The sequence below is a fragment of the Hemiscyllium ocellatum genome, chromosome 24 (assembly GCF_020745735.1).
Source record: "Hemiscyllium ocellatum isolate sHemOce1 chromosome 24, sHemOce1.pat.X.cur, whole genome shotgun sequence".
NCBI classification, from domain to species: Eukaryota; Metazoa; Chordata; class Chondrichthyes; order Orectolobiformes; family Hemiscylliidae; genus Hemiscyllium; species Hemiscyllium ocellatum.
Genome location: NC_083424.1, coordinates 1,853,172 through 1,869,278, shown reverse-complemented (window position 1 = coordinate 1,869,278; position 16,107 = coordinate 1,853,172). Strand labels below are relative to the sequence as shown.

Sequence of the window (16,107 nt, the reverse complement as noted above, 5' to 3'; positions counted from 1 at the left end):
ACCAGATATATCAACCCAATCTAGTCCCACCTGCCAGCACCCGGCCCATATCCCTCCAAACCCTTCCTGTTCATGTACCCATCCAAATGCCTCTTAAATGTTGCAATTGTGCCAGTCTCCACCACATCCTCTGGCAGTCTGCTTTGTATTTATATATTTGGGTTTCTTTGGTGATGTCACTTCTTGTTCTTTTCCTCAGGGAGTGATAAATGGGGTCCAAGTCAATGTGTTTGTTGATAGAGTTCCAGTTAGAATGCTATGCTTCTAGGAATTCTTGTGCGTGTCTCTATTTGGCATGTCCTAGGCTGGATGTGTTGTCCCAGTCAAAGTGGTCTCCTTCCTTATCTGTATACAACGATACTAGGGAGGGAGGGTCATGTCATTTTGTGGCTAGTTGATGTTTGTGTATTCTGGTGGCTAGTTTTCTGCCTGTTTGTCCAATGTAGCGTTTGTTACAATTCTTGTAAATAACATTAGTTTTGCTTGTTGTCTGTATAGGTCTTTGAAGTTCATGTTTTAGTGTGTTGGTGGGTTTGTGGGCGACCACGATGCCAAGGGGTCTGAGTAGTCTGGCAATCATTTCAGGCAATTGTATTCTCTATGACTTTGAAGGATGACAGGTAATCTAACTGAAACTGACAAAATTCCTCAAGGGCTAGATAGCATGATGCATGATGCACGATGGATGTTTCACCTGGGAGTCTAGAACATGGGAACAGAGTTTCAGAATAATGAGCAAACCATTTAATACGAAGTTATTCTCTACCCCATATAGCTGTGGAGGCCTAGTTATTGAGTATTTTCAAAGTAGAAATCTAGTATCTGCTTATCAACAATGACAAGGAAGAGGGAAGTAATAGGAAAATGCAAAGGAAGGTGATTACCATGGTCTATAAAGTCAGAACAGACATGAAGAACTGAATGGCTTACTCCCTGCTCTTTCTCTCACACAAGCTTACACATACAAACTTTAGTTTTATATCTAAACAGATTTCTTTTTGGTGTTGTAAAATGTAAAGTTGTAAAGTGTTGTACAATCTAAATTAATTTCATAACTTTTAAAACTTTGTTTTAAATTTAACATGTGAAGTAGCCAATTAAAATAAAACAACTGCATACGTTGCATACTTTAAAAGGTTTTCTTAATAATCTATTGAAGAATACAAACCTTTATTTTGCTTTGACAGTTTATTCATTTCCTCACTTGGTTCAGGGCCAAATAAGCCGTCATTCTTTATAATCAAACAACCTAATAATGTTGACCTTCATCAGCCTGTAAAAACAGCCATGCATATTGAGTCTTTCATTTTTCAGGTCTCACTGTGTTTTTTAGCTAATTAAGTAACGTTTGAACCACAGTCACTGCTATCATTTAGGGATTGCAAAAGACAATTTGTACATAGCAAGGACCCACAAACAACAATGATCAGTTTTCAGAAATATCGTGAATATTGTTTAAGGGATAAGCATTGGCCAAGACAGAGGAGAACATTCTTGTTCATCAAATGTGATCATTTACATCTACTGAGGGGGCTTCATCTTATTCCAAATACCAGCCTCCCAATGGGGAGCACACTCTCAGTACTGCACTAATCAGTCATCTCAAATTATAGTTCAAATCTCTGGAGAAACATTTGAACTTACGTTCCCCTCAGTGTGAGTCAGCTGCTATTTAAGGCTGACAACATGGTTCAGTATTCAACTGAGATGCAGATTTTTCAATTCATCTCAACTGTCAAAGAGAAGAAATGAAATCCTAATTTTCACCAAGTTAATCCATAAGCGAACATCCAACTGAAAAGAAAAACTACACCAGCTGAACAAATAAAGGATCTAGAGTCCTCTGACCTATATGACTCCTTCAAAACATAGGGTTCAAACACAAGACTGCCCTTATCTGTTTATAGTCCAACAAGTTTATTTGGAAGCACTAGCTTTTGGAGCACTGCTCTTTCATCAGGCAGCACTCCACAACCACCTGATGAAGGAGCATCACCCCAAAAGTTAGTGCTTCCAAATAAACCGGTTGGACTGTAACCTGGTGTCGTGTGATCTTTAACTTTGTCCATCCCAGTCCAACATTACACCCCCAAAACTTATCTGTTTGAATCTGATCTATCAAATCCAGGGCTTCTGAAATTAGGTCAGCATGTACTTCTGAATGAGTCACATTTACATTCCCACTCTCAGGTATTTACACCTCACCGTGACACCCTCTGCCACAGGCAATGGCAAGGAGAAACCTTAAACAGACTTCTCAGTTACTGCCTAGAGGAATCCAGAAAAAAAAAACAGCAGCCTGAGACAACTGTGCACAAAAGTAGAGGTCAAATTCTGATACAATCCAACAAAATCCAAGTTGATTGGTCACTATGCACACACAGTTAAGATTAGAGTGGTGCTGTAAAAGCACAGCAGAGGCTCATTCCTGATGAAGGGCTTTTTACCAAAATGTCAATTTTCCTGCCCCTGGGATGCTGCCTGAGCTGCTGTGCTTTTCCAGCACCAGTCTAATCTTGACTCTAATCTTCAGCATCTGCAGTCCCAATTCCGCTACTATGCATGCGCATCTGTGTTATAAGCAAAGACCACCTGTTTTCATCAATCCTCCCCACACCACTGCTGAAAAACCCTTAATCATGCCATTATCACTAGGTTTGACTGTTCCAATGCACTCCTGGTTAGAATCCCACATTTTATCATCCATTATCATAAAGTCATCCAATACTCTGATAGTAATGCCCTTACATCAATTCCTGTTTATCTCTCTAGTTGGTAGATGGATTGGATTTATGAACTCTTTCCAGTGTATTTTACACACATGATAAATTTCCATATTGTCAGATGCATTTCCAGTATCATTGCTGCTCAGCAACAATTAAGCTCGGGAGGCAATGGTTCATGGTTTAAGGTTCACCAACCTCAGCTCTACAGCAAATAAGTTAATAGAGCTCACAGATTTGGTGTAAAGTACACCAAGTTGCATCATGTTAACTGAGTGAACTAAACTCAATGGGTTTTATGAGGCCAGAAGAAATCCACATTAATCCTAATGGTATTATTGCTAGAATATTAATCCAGAGACATAGGTCATGTTCTGGGGACCCAGGTTCAAAGTGCACCATGATAGATGGTGAAATTTTAATTTGATAAACAAAACATCTGGGATTATGAGTCTATACTCTAAATGACCACCGATAGTTGATTGTTAGAAAACCCATCTGGTTCACTAGTATCCTTTGGGGAAAGAAATCTGCCTTACCTGGTCTGGCCTACATATGACTCAAGACCCACAGCAATGTGGTTGACTTTCAAATGCCCTCTGGGCAATTAGGGATTGGCAATAAAAACTGGCCTGGTAGTGACATCCACATCCCATGAATGAATTTTTAAAAACTACTAACTGGAGACAGTAAGTGAATGTAAGGAAAACTATGTGGAGAATCACTTCCTCATTGGTTGCTTAATCCATCATCACTATCAAGTAGACGAGAATGTTGCTGTGATTCACGTGTGCGGTTCTTGCAGCACGAAAAGCAGTCATTCTAGCATCGGCATTCAATTTTTAATAAGTTGCCCAAATTTCATTTTATGATATTATATACTCAAACCTTGTTGGCCAAACAAAAGAAAGCCTAACCTGCTTTAGTAATCAGAAAGAAACTTGGAGATTGAGTGATGTTAACACTGTTAAAGATATTGGCATCACTTTCACAGATTCTACGAAACTTGCTGCAGGAACCAAAAAGTAGATAGATATGTAGCTTTTTCTTTAAAGATATCCTCTTTGAATTAAGACACTTCATTGCAACAAGGTTTAACCTATAAGTTTATTTAACTTTACTTTCATATTTTTTTGAAAAATTAGTTCAAGAAAATGCAACATTGAATATAAAATGTTAAAAAATTCTGAGAAACAAAACTCCCAAGTCTTCAAAATATTTGGTTACATTTTACATCCCTGTGGAGGTTTTACAAGCAGTAACCACTCGATATGATCTACATCCAATACAAAAGTACAGATATTGTGCAGTCTCTAAACAATACTAAAATATAATCTTGTAGGGATTTAGTTCTAATTTTTAATTCACAAAACTAGTACGTTATGACTACATTTGTAAAAAAAGGCACAGAATATTTTGTTACACTTACAGTGTGACCTCTAATATATAGACACACATATTAAGGCCATCATTCAGTTTCAATATTCCAAAATAAACCCATCTTTTATCAATGAGAAATGTGCATATACATGTAGTTTTAGTGCAAGTAATGATTTGGTCAAATAAGAGCAGGAAACAGCTTACAAATTTGCAGAAGTTCGTAAAATATGAAACCGCTTCAATGTCATACGGATTGATCCTAGATCCCGATTGATTTTTTCTAAACGATCTTCCAAAGCTTCCTGTGAAAACAGTTCAAATTATAGCAGTACATAATGCAAACTTATGTACATTCATTTATATAAATGTGCAAGATGTCATTTGTGATAAGAGGACGATCTGTTCTCCCAATTCCACTAGGACAGGTAATTGAGATCAGACAGGTTTAGGCTTTTCAAATTGTTTCAACCAAATTACATTTCTGAGAAAATGGGTTTATTTTATACACAGTTCACTGCATGTTTTCCCTGAAATTCAAACTACAGACATTACCTATCTGCATCTTCCACAAAGATCATTTAGGTAGTTAGAAAATGGAAAGAAAGTTGAAAAATTGTCACAGGCTTTTTAAAATGTTTGATCCAAAAGTATTTTACAGCTATTACATATATATCTGATTATTTGTTGACATACAAATTCCCCTCAAGTGATAGCTGCCTCAGTTCAGTTGGTCTTGGTATGTTCTGGGTCTTGTAGAGATCCCAACTTCACCAGCTGCTCCTGCCTCCTTCCATATTTCCTCTAATTTCCAATTTTTAGTAAACTGCAATGTTGATTTGCCTGCTATAAATATCCTTCTGCTTTTATTGAACCAGCACAGTAGTCATTCCTGCTGTTGTTTCACATACTTGTTTTTGATTTAATTATTCATTAGTCACAGAGCCAAAGAGATCTGCGGCACAGAACAAGATCCTTCAGTCCACTGACTCAAGGCCAGTCAAAATCAACCACTAATCCCACTGTTTTCAGGACGTGGCTAATATTGGCAAGGCCATTTTAATTACCTATCCCTAGATGAAGTAACTGATGAGTCATTTACAAAGAGCTCACTAAATCATTTCTGCAGGCACTAGAAACCAACTAGAAGGCCAGAAGCCGTGGTCCAAAGCTATCAGATTGTGGCTTCATTGGTGAAAAAATGCGCTTTTTGTGGACCGTCTGGAAAATTTTCTCCTAACAAACTACAAGTTACTAGATGTATAGAATTCAATTTCACTATTTGCTTTAAAAGGTTTACTTTTAACAAGCTTAGGATTGACCAATGACTTTCTGGTTCCAAATAAATAATTCCTGTTAAAGTCCAAATAGTGCTCCTCCAATTCTCTTCAGTTTTATTTAGATTCTCATTGTAATAACTTATCTCGGTTCCTGTGATCTTTCAAAGATATCACTGATTAGGCAACCTAATTTTAGTTGCAAGACCATTGAAAACTAGTACGTAAATTTATATTTTATTGCTTTTTATTTTACATTGTTTCATATAGTCACCACTTCATGCATTTTTGCTTGTCTCCCTACACTGGCAAAAATTAAGTCAATTCCATTACAATAAAACACAGGCTACAACCAAATTACATCATACCTTTTCAAGCCTTGCTTGCAGAGTCATTCTACCTGTTGAACCAGGTATGCGACTTAACGCAGCTTCAATCTGGAGTGTAAAATTAAGATACTAAATTCAGCAATGGTAACACGTTTAAAGAAAACTTAGCAAAGGAAAGAGCTGCAATTGCCTATCTATACTAAGTTGTGCTGTGACACTTTGTTTATTTTGTTATAAGCGAAGCAGTGAACTTCCTTGAACATATGCATTTCAAATGCATCCAGTTTCACATTTTACACTATAAATGCTATAGTCTGACCTGCTTAACTAATTCTAATTCCCAACCATCATTGTTTTGTACTTCAAAACTACTGTAGGCATGTGACCAGTGGTGCGCTGCAAGGCTCATTTCTGGCTCCACTGTCATTTGTCATTTAGATCAACTACTTTGATGAGAATATAGGAGGTATGAAGAATAAATTTGTGGATGACACAAAAAAATTGTGGTATAGTGGATAGTGAAGAAGGTTATCTAAGATTACAGAGATATTGATAAATGGGCCAATGAGCTGAGATGTAGCAGATGGAGTTTAGTTTACATAAATGCAAACCAGGGCAGGACTTGTACAGTTAATGGTAGGGCCCTCAGGAGTGTTGTTGAACAGAGGGACTTGGGGTGGAGATTTATGGTTCCTTGAAAGTGGTGTCACAAGTAGACAGGTAGGTGAAGATGATATTTGGCATGCTTGCTTTCATTGATATAACAGTGAATACAGGAGTTGGGCTATCGTGCTGCGGCCACACAAGACATTGGTGAGGCCACTTTTGGAGTAATGCATACAATTCTGGTAGCCCTACCGTAGGGACGATGTTGTCAACCTAGAAAGGAGGCATAAAAAATTTACAAGGGCATTGCTGGGACTGGAGGGTTTAAGTTATAAGGAGAGGCTGGAGAGAGTGGGGTGTTTTTCTCCTGGAGGCTGAGAGGTGACCTACTAGAGGTTTATAAAATCACAAGGGCATAGATAAAGAAATAGCCAAGGTCTTTTTTCTAGGGTAGGAGGGTAAAGATTTAAAAGATATAAAAGGATGAAGGGGCAACATCACACAGAGGGTGGTGCACTTACGGAATGTGCTGCCAGAGCGAGTGGTACAGGTGGATTCAATTACATTACTTAAAAGATATTTGGATGGGTGTGTAAATAGGAAGGGTTTAGAGTGATATGGACCAAACACAGGCAAACAGGACTAGTTAAGTTTAGGATACCCGGTTGGCATGGGCTCGTTTCTTTGCACAGACTGCTTATGGCAATCACTTCATACTAGCCATTTATCTAAATACCAACTGAAACTACTATTTTTGTTTTCAGTTATTCCTTGTGGGATGTCAGGCATTGCTGTCAATGTATATCTGTGCTGCAGGGAGGGAATGTTCAAGATGCCAGTAAAATGGGCTGCTTTGCCCTGAGTGGTATCGAGCTTCTTGAATGTTGTCAAAGATGGCATAACTTTCAGTAAGGTGGAACATGTTCCATCATTAGTGTCCAGGCTTTGAGTAGACAGGAGGTAAATTACTGACAGCAGATTTCAGAGTCTCTGACCTGCTCTTTTAGTCATAGTATTCATATAAACAACCAATTCAGGATGACATAATTTTTAGAAAGCAATTTCAAAAGCAATGGCTACCTTAGAATTTTTTTTTAAACCCTCTGTTCTGTGAAAGGGCAACAGATTTGTGTGATTTTGTGGTAATTGTTTTCCTGAACTTTGTACCAGTATTCATTTCATCCACATATATTCTATCCACTGCTTTGAGAACTATCGTGATCCTACCAATAACCAGAGTCTGAAGGAAGTTGGGCATGTCCCACAGATAACGAACAGAGTTCAGTAGAGTCTGTTGCTCCCTGAAGCACTTTGACACCTGTAGCTCTGTAATTGCTAGTATTATTGCCCGACTTGCAGCATAGGCCATTCAGACTCATCAGTGTTTATTCTCTATAAAAGACTCCTCTTAACCTTCTGCAATGTGAATTACAACTTATATCATCTTCCAAAGTTATTACTGACAAAGTAATCTCGCTTGAAGCTCTTGGCCATTGCAAACCTACATAAGAATACCAATGGGACTGAAGGCTGACAAGCCTCCCTGACATTGCAGCCTGCATTTGGAGATCTTGGAAGTGGCTACAGAGATCGTAGATGGGATTGGTAGCAATGTTCCAAAATTTCCTAGATTGTGGAAAAGTTCCTGCAAATTGGAAACCCACAAATGTAAGAGAGCACTATGACAGAGTGCAGGGAATCAGAAGCCAGGTAGCCATATGTCTCTCATGGGAAATGCGATTATTAAAAAGGTAGTAGCAGGGTACTGGAAAATCATAATTAGGCAGTGTCAACATGGCTTAGTGAAAGGAAAACAATGTTTGATATATTTATTATAGTTCTTTGAGGATGCAACAGGATGGATAAAGGGGAACTTCCAGATTAGACATGTTTGGATTTCCAGAGGGCTTTAATTAAGTGTAACATAACAGGTTATTACACAAGGTAAGAGCTTACGGTATTTAGGACAATAAAGCATTGATATAGCATAGACAAAACATTTGCTAACTAAGAGGAAACCGGGTCAGAATAGATGAATCATTTACAGTTTAGTGAACTGTCACAGATATCAATGCTGGGGCCTACCTAATCTTCATCACTGATTTGGATGAAGGGGCCAAATGCAAGTAAATTTGCTGATGACACAAGAATAGGAAGGAAAACAAATTGTGAGAAGACCAAGCAGCTGTAAAAGCGGTGAAAATAGTTCAAATGGAATGAGCAAAAATGGAGTAATCAATGCATCTGGGGTACTGCTTGAGAAAAGTGCATCAGAGATCGTTTGGGACAGATTCATTACACTGAGTGCAGAATGAAGAGATAGTTTTATGAGAAAAAGTTAAACCGGTTGAGCCTATAGTTACTTAAGTTATAAAAAAGAGAAGTGATTTTACTGAAATATATAAAGATTCTAAGGTAGCACAAAAGGGTAAATGAGAAACAAACAAAAAAGAAATTTTTGAAGAAACTCAACAGGTCTGGAAGCATTTGTGGTGAGAAAACATTTTATCAAAGGTCAGATATGGAGGGTAAATCTGGAACTTGGGGTCCAGTTTAAAAAAAGGGGATTTCCATTTTGAATTCTTTCTCGGCAAGCAGTGGAGGCTGCATCTTGGAAAATACTCAAGATCAAGATAAATTTTTGACATGGAAGTCAGAGTTACTAAAGGGCACAAACAGGGAAGATGTTAAGGACAGATCAGACAGCCATGATTTTAGTGACTGGTGGAACAACTTTGTGGGGCCAAATGGCATACTCCTCCACCTTTTATGTTCTTAGTCTATCCCTATGCAGATACACATTTAGAACATAGAATATAGAACATAGAACAATACAGCACAGAACAGGCCCTTGGGCCCACGATGTTGTGCCGAACATCTATCCTAGATTAAGCACCCATCCATGTACCTATCCAATTGCCGCTTAAAGGTCGTCAATGATTCTGACTCTACCACTGCCACGGGCAGCGCATTCCATGCCCCCACCACTCTCTGGGTAAAGAACCCACCCCTGACATCTCCCCTATACCTTCCACCCTTCACCTTAAATTTATGTCCCGTTGTAATACTTTGTTGTACCCGGGGAAAAAGTTTCTGACTGTCTACTCTATCTATTCCTCTGATCACCTTATAAACCTCTATCAAGTCACCCCTCATCCTTCGCCGTTCCAACGAGAAAAGGCCGAGAACTCTCAACCTATCCTCGTACGACCTATTCTCCATTCCAGGCAACATCCTGGTAAATCTTCTCTGCACCCTCTCCAAAGCTTCCACATCTTTCCTAAAGTGAGGCGACCAGAACTGCACACAGTACTCCAAATGTGGCCTAACCAAAGTCCTGTACAGCTGCAACATCACTTCACGACTCTTGAATTCAATCCCTCTGCTAATGAACGCTAATACACCATAGGCCTTCTTACAAGCTCTATCCACCTGAGTGGCAACTTTCAAAGATCTATGTACATAGACCCCAAGATCCCTCTGTTCCTCCACCTGACTAAGAACTCTACCGTTAACCCTGTATTCCGCATTCTTATTTGTTCTTCCAAAATGGACAATCTCACACTTGGCAGGGTTGAACTCCATCTGCCACTCCTCAGCCCAGCTCTGCATCATATCCAAGTCCCTTTGCAGCCGACAACAGCCCTCCTCACTGTCCACAACTCCACCAATCTTCGTATCTGAACATCTCCTTCCTTACTGTTAACAATGCAGTCAATCTTTGTGTCATCTTCATATATTTCTAGTCCTTTCTCCTTCATAGGTTTCCCCTTAAGTGTATCTATGCTATTTGACTTAACCATTCCACAAGAATCACCACTAAGTCCCTTATTAGTCGTGATATATATATGAACAACACAGATGACATTTGCAGATGACACAAAGATTGGCTGCATTGTTAACAGTAAGGAAGAAGATGTTCAGATACAGGAAATATTTGACAGATTGGTCACATAGGATTAAATTCCACCAATCAGCCTGAAAAATGAGGTGATGCACTTTAAATAAAGTACCCGGCACTTTTTGCCTTCATTGCTCAGCCTTTAAATGTAGGAGTTGGAAAATTATGTTGAGGTTGTACAGGACATTAGTGAGGCCTCTTCTGGAATACTATATCCAGTTCTGGTCGCCCAGTTATAGGAAGGACATTATCAATCTGGAAAGGCTTCAGAAGAGATTTACAAGGATATTGCAGGGTATGGAAGGTTTGAGTTATAAAGTAAGGCTAGGAATATTTTCACTGGAGCGTAGGAGGTTGAGAGGTGACCTGATAGAAGTTTATAAAACAATGGGAAGAATAGACAGAGTTGATAGTAGTTGTCTTTTCCCTAAGATGGGGAATTTCAAGACTAAGGGTCGCATTTTTAAGGTGAGAGGAGAGATATTTTAAAAAGATTTAGGAGGCAAATTATTTTACACAGGGGGGTTCGAGTGGGGAATTAACCTCCTGAGGAAGTGGTGCATGCAGATACAATTATAATTACAACATTTAAAAGACATTTGGATGGATACATGAATAGTAAAGATTTGGAGGGAAATGAGCCAAAAGCAGGCAGGTAGACAAGTTTTGCTTGGGATTATGTTTGGCTTGGACTGAGTGGACCAAAGGTTCTGTTTCCATACTGTAAGACACTATAATGACACTGAGAAGCTCAAAGTATCATGGGGATCTTATGACGCTGGACCATATCACCAAGAGGCAGCAGGAGAGATTATTAGGCTAGCTAAGATAGTTCAATAGTTGTCTTTATCAGTCATAGTGTGGATTATAAGAGCAGGAGCTGGACATAACTTTGTTTAGGTCGCAGCTGGAATACTGCATGCAGCTCTGTTCATCACAGTACAGCAAGGACATGATTGCACCAGAGGGACTGTGGAGGAAACTCATCAGGATGTTGTCTGGGACACACTAGTTTAGCTATGAAGAAAGCTGCAAATGTGTTGCTGGTCAAAGCACAGCAGGCCAGGCAGCATCTCAGGAATAGAGAATTCGACGTTTCGAGCATAAGCCCTTCATCAGGATCCTGATGAAGGGCTTATGCTCGAAACGTCGAATTCTCTATTCCTGAGATGCTGCCTGGCCTGCTGTGCTTTGACCAGCAACACATTTGCAGCTGTGATCTCCAGCATCTGCAGACCTCATTTTTTACTCTTAGCTATGAAGAAAGTCTGGAAAGGCTCTCATTTTTTCTTTAGAGCAAATAAGGCTGAGAGGGGACTCGATTGAGATATATAAGATTATGAAGGGCATGGATAGTGTTGTTAGGAGCAGCTGTTCCCCTTAGTTGAACAGTCAATAACAAGATCGCACAATTTTAATGTGAAAGGCGGGAGATATACAAGGAATTTGAGAAATTGTTTTCCAACCAGAGGGTGGCAGAAATCTGGATATCACTGCCCAGGAGGGTAGCTGAGGTAGGAAACCTCTCAAACTTTATAAAGGATGCAGATGAACACTTGAAATGTCACAAAACCAAAAGAACTGCAGATGCTGTAAATCAGAGACAAAAATAGAAATTGCTGGAAAAGCTCAGCACATCCGGCAGTACCTGTGGACAGAAATCAACGTTAACATTTCGGGTTGAGCGACCTTTCCTCGGAACTTGAAAAGTCATAACATTTAAGGCTTTGGGCCAACTGCTGATAACTGGGATTAGTGTTGTTAAGTCATTGCAGACTTGGTGGGCCAAAGGACCTCTTCTGTGCTTTATGACACTAGGGAATTCCATATTCTAACCACTATTTGGTTAAACATTTTCCTTATGAAGACCCCACTTGATTTGTTAGTGACTCTCTTATATTTATGAATCTTTTCCCGATGCCTACCCCACCAAACCCATTCACAAACTCAATACAAACATCAAGTTACCTCAGCCTTTTTTTCTCTAGAAAAGATTCTCTTATTCAATCTTTCCTATTAGCTATAAAACGTCAGTTCCAGTATCATTCAGTGCACATTCTCTAATGCCTCTATAAAATGGAGAACAGAATTCAGATATACAAAGTCAGAGATCTACAGCAGAAGAAAATGTTTTGCAATACTTCAAATATGGTCTAACTAAAGTTTGACACATGTTCAACATAATCCTCCTACTTTTCAATTGTCTACCCCTCAAAATGACCCCAGTTCTTTGTTTGCTTTCATGAAAAAGAACTCTTTTATCTTACATCACGACTTTTAGTGATCTGTGCAAATGTACTATCAATCCATTTCTCTACTGCATTAAGACAACTTATTTTCCAAGCAGTACGAGGTTTTCTTGTTTTTCCGAACAAAGTATCACAACTCTCAATTGTCTCTATTGAAGATCATCTGCCGATTATATTCTACAAGTTAGCAAGTTTTGAGAAGATGTCTAGCTCAGGTCGAGGTTCTGGACGCAGGTTTGCTTGCGAAGCTAGAAGGTTCATTTTCAGACATTTTGTCACCATGCAAGGTAACATCTTCAGTGAGCCTCCGAATGAAGCACTGTTAGTGTTTCTGCTTTCTATTTATATGTTTGAGTTTCCTTGGGTTAGTGATGTCATTTCCTATGGCGATGTCATTTCCTATTCTTTTTCTCAGGTAAATGGGGTCCAAGTCAATGTGTTTGTTGATAGAGTTCCAGTTGGAATGCCACGTTTCTAGGAATTCTCATGTGTGACTCTGGGTGTTTGGCTTGTCCTAGGATAGATGTGTTGTTCCAGTCAAAATGGTGTCTTTTCTTATCCGAATGGAAGGATACTAGTGAGAGAGGATCATGTCATTTCATCGCTTGTTGATGTTTATGTATTCAGGTGGCTAGTTTTTTGCATGTTTGTCCAATGTAGTGTTTGTCACAGTTCTTGCACGGTATTTTGTAAATGACATTAGTTTTGCTTGTTGCCTGTATAGGGCCTTTCAAGTTCATTAGCTGCTGTTTTAGTGTGTTGGTGGGTTTGTGGGCTACCATGATGCCAAGGGGTCAGAGTAGATTGGCAGTCATTTCCGAGATGTCTTTGATGTAGCGGAGAGTGGCTAGGGTTTCTGGACGCGTTTGGTTTTGTTGCTGTGGACTGTGTTCATTAGGTACCCATTCTTTTTGAATACATTGTATTGGTGAAGATATAGCAAAATAATTGTCATTTACAAAACACCTCGCAAAGACTGTAACAAACACTACACTGGACAAACAGGCAGTAAACTAGCTACCACATGAACAAGCGACAAAGCGACATGGCCCTCTCTACTTAATATCCTTACATTCAAATAAGAAAGGACACCACTTCGACTGGGACAACACATCCATCCTAGGACAAGCCAAAAAGAGACATGCACGAGAATTCCTAGAAGCATGGCATTGCAAATTAAACTCTATCAACAAACACATTGACTTGGAACCCATTTACCACACACTAAGAAAAAGAACAGGAAATGACATCACCATAGGAAATGACATTAACCACCCAAGGAAACCCAAACATATAAATAGAAAGCAGGAAACACCAGCAGTGCTTCGTCCGGAGGCTTACTGAACATGTTACCTTGTACAGTGATGAAAAGTCTGAAAATGAACCTTCCAGCTCAGCGAGTAAACCTATATCCAGAATATTCTGCAAGTTTATGTCTGCCTGGTCATTTTGTCATCATTCCTCTGGACTAGCTACAAACTTAATTTAGTGTCATCCATAAATTTCAAATTCAGATCCCTGCACCCAAAGCATTTATAAGAAAGTTGTAAATAACCGGGCGCCCAGTAGAAATGCTGTGGAACACCACTTTTATCGAAGTAACATCAATCTAAATAACTCCTTTTAATTTCTACTTTGTTTTCTGATTTGTAGCCAGCTTGCCATCTGTTTGCCTACTCACCCAGAATTCACGTATTAGTCTACCATACAGTACCTTATCAAAGATCTTTAGAATATTCTAATACATCACATCCAAAGTATGACTCTTACCTGCTACCCCTTCAAAGAATTTATTAAGGATACTAAAACATAATCTTTCCATTTCAAAACCATGCGATTATATCTTCAGTTTATTTTAATTCTTTAACTGCTTTCCTATTTCTTTTTATATTCCTTAATAATTAGCTTTGAAGTTTTTTTGCTTTCTATTGTTTAGGGGACCTCCTTCCTAACATTTCTGTCAATGAATGATTAAAAAGGTTCAAAGAGTTAATGGCCTATTCCTTTTTCTCTGTTTAATTTTCCATTACTGGATAATTCCTACTGCAAATAGTAGTAGTAGAAAATGATTACTGCAGCCTCCTTAGTGTAAATAGTTTGGATGGAGCAGATTGTGTCAGGTGTGTCCAGGAAGGAGTCCTGACTCAATATGTAGATAAGCCGCCTAGAGGGGAGACCATATTGGATTTAGTGCTTGGCAACGAACCAGTTCAGGTGTCAGATCACTCAGTGGGAGAGTATTTCGGTGATAATGATCACAACTCCCTGACCCTTACTATCGTCAGAGAGGGACAGAAGCAGGCAGTATGAGAAAGTATTTAAATGGGGGAGGGGAGATTACAATGCTTATAGGAAGGAACAGTGGAGCATAAATTGGGAGCAGATATTCTCAGGAAAATGCACGACAGAAATATGAAAGTTGTTAAGGGAGCTCTTGCTGCAACTGCTGGATATGTTTGGCGTACTGAAGTAAGGAAGGGATGGTAGGGTGAAGAAACCTTGGATGACAAGAGATGTGGAACATCTAGTCAAGATGAAGAAGGAAGCAATGATCAGATAGGGTCTAGCAGGTTACAAAGTAGCCCCCTAGAAGTTACTAGGAAGGAACTGAACAATGGACTTAGGAGAACTAGAAGGAGACATGAAAAAGCCTTGGCGGGTAGGATTAAGGAAAATGCCAAGTCATTCTATATCGATGTGACGAACATGAAGATGGCCAGAGTGAGGGTAGGGTCGATCAGGAATAGTGGAGGGAACTTGTGCCTGGAGTCAGAAAAGGTAGGGAGGTCCTCAATGAATACTTTGCTTCAGTGTTCATTAGTGAGAAGGACCTTGTCATCCATGAGTTCAGCGTGAAACAGGCTGATAGGCTCAAACAAGTTGATGTTAAGGAGGATGTGCTGGAAACTTTGAAAAACATGAGGATAGTTAAGACCCCTGGGGCAGACAGAATAGCCCCAATATTTCTACAGGAAGCGAGGGAAGAGATTGTTTCGCCTATGGCAATGATCTCTGCATCCTCACTGTACACTGGAATAGTACCAGATGATTGGAGGGTGGCAAATGTTAATCATGGGAATTACAGATCAATCAATCAGTCTTACGTTGGTGGTGGGCAAATTATTGGAGAGGATTCTGAAAGACAGCGCCATAGCTTGATTAGAGACCGTCAGCATGGCTTTGTGAGAGGCAGGGTATGCCTCACAAGCCTCATTGAATTCTTTGAGGATGTAACAAAACACAGTGATGAAAGTAGAGCAGTGGATGGGTTTCAGCAAGGTGTTTGATAAGGTTCTCCATGGTAGGCTCATTCAGAAAGTAAGGAAGCATGGGATACAGAGAATACAGAATTGGCTGGCCCACAGAAGACTGAGGGTGGTAGTAGATGTAAAGTATTCAGTCTGGAGCTCGGTGACCAGTGGTATTCTGCATAGATCTCTCCTCTGTGATTTTTATGAATGACTGGGTGGATTAGTAAGTTTGCCAGTGACATGAAGGTTGGTGGAGTTGTGGATAGTGTGGAGGACTACTGTAGGTTGCAATAGGACATTGGCAGAATGCAGAGATGGGCTGAGAAGTGGCAGATGGACTTAGATCTGGAAAAGTATGAAGTGATTCATTTTGTATGTCAAATTTGAATGCGGA

General features: G+C 39.5%; 1 protein-coding gene across 12 annotated transcripts in view; it reads right to left on the bottom strand.

The window, feature by feature from the left end:
* Positions 1-3,877: 3,877 nt before the first annotated feature.
* Positions 3,878-16,107, bottom strand: part of LOC132827004 (M-phase phosphoprotein 9) — a 107,959-nt gene continuing 95,729 nt past the window's right edge. For 11 of the 12 annotated variants that reach the window (XM_060843334.1, XM_060843335.1, XM_060843333.1 and 8 more), the window contains 2 exons: positions 5,746-5,814; positions 3,878-4,405 (listed from right to left, as the gene is read on the bottom strand). In XM_060843334.1, the coding sequence (XP_060699317.1) occupies positions 4,304-4,405; positions 5,746-5,814 (171 nt within the window). In that variant the 3' untranslated portion in view covers positions 3,878-4,303. Of the gene's footprint in view, positions 4,406-5,745; positions 5,815-12,241; positions 12,283-16,107 lie in introns of those variants that run through there. The other variant, XM_060843343.1, reaches the window with a different exon arrangement.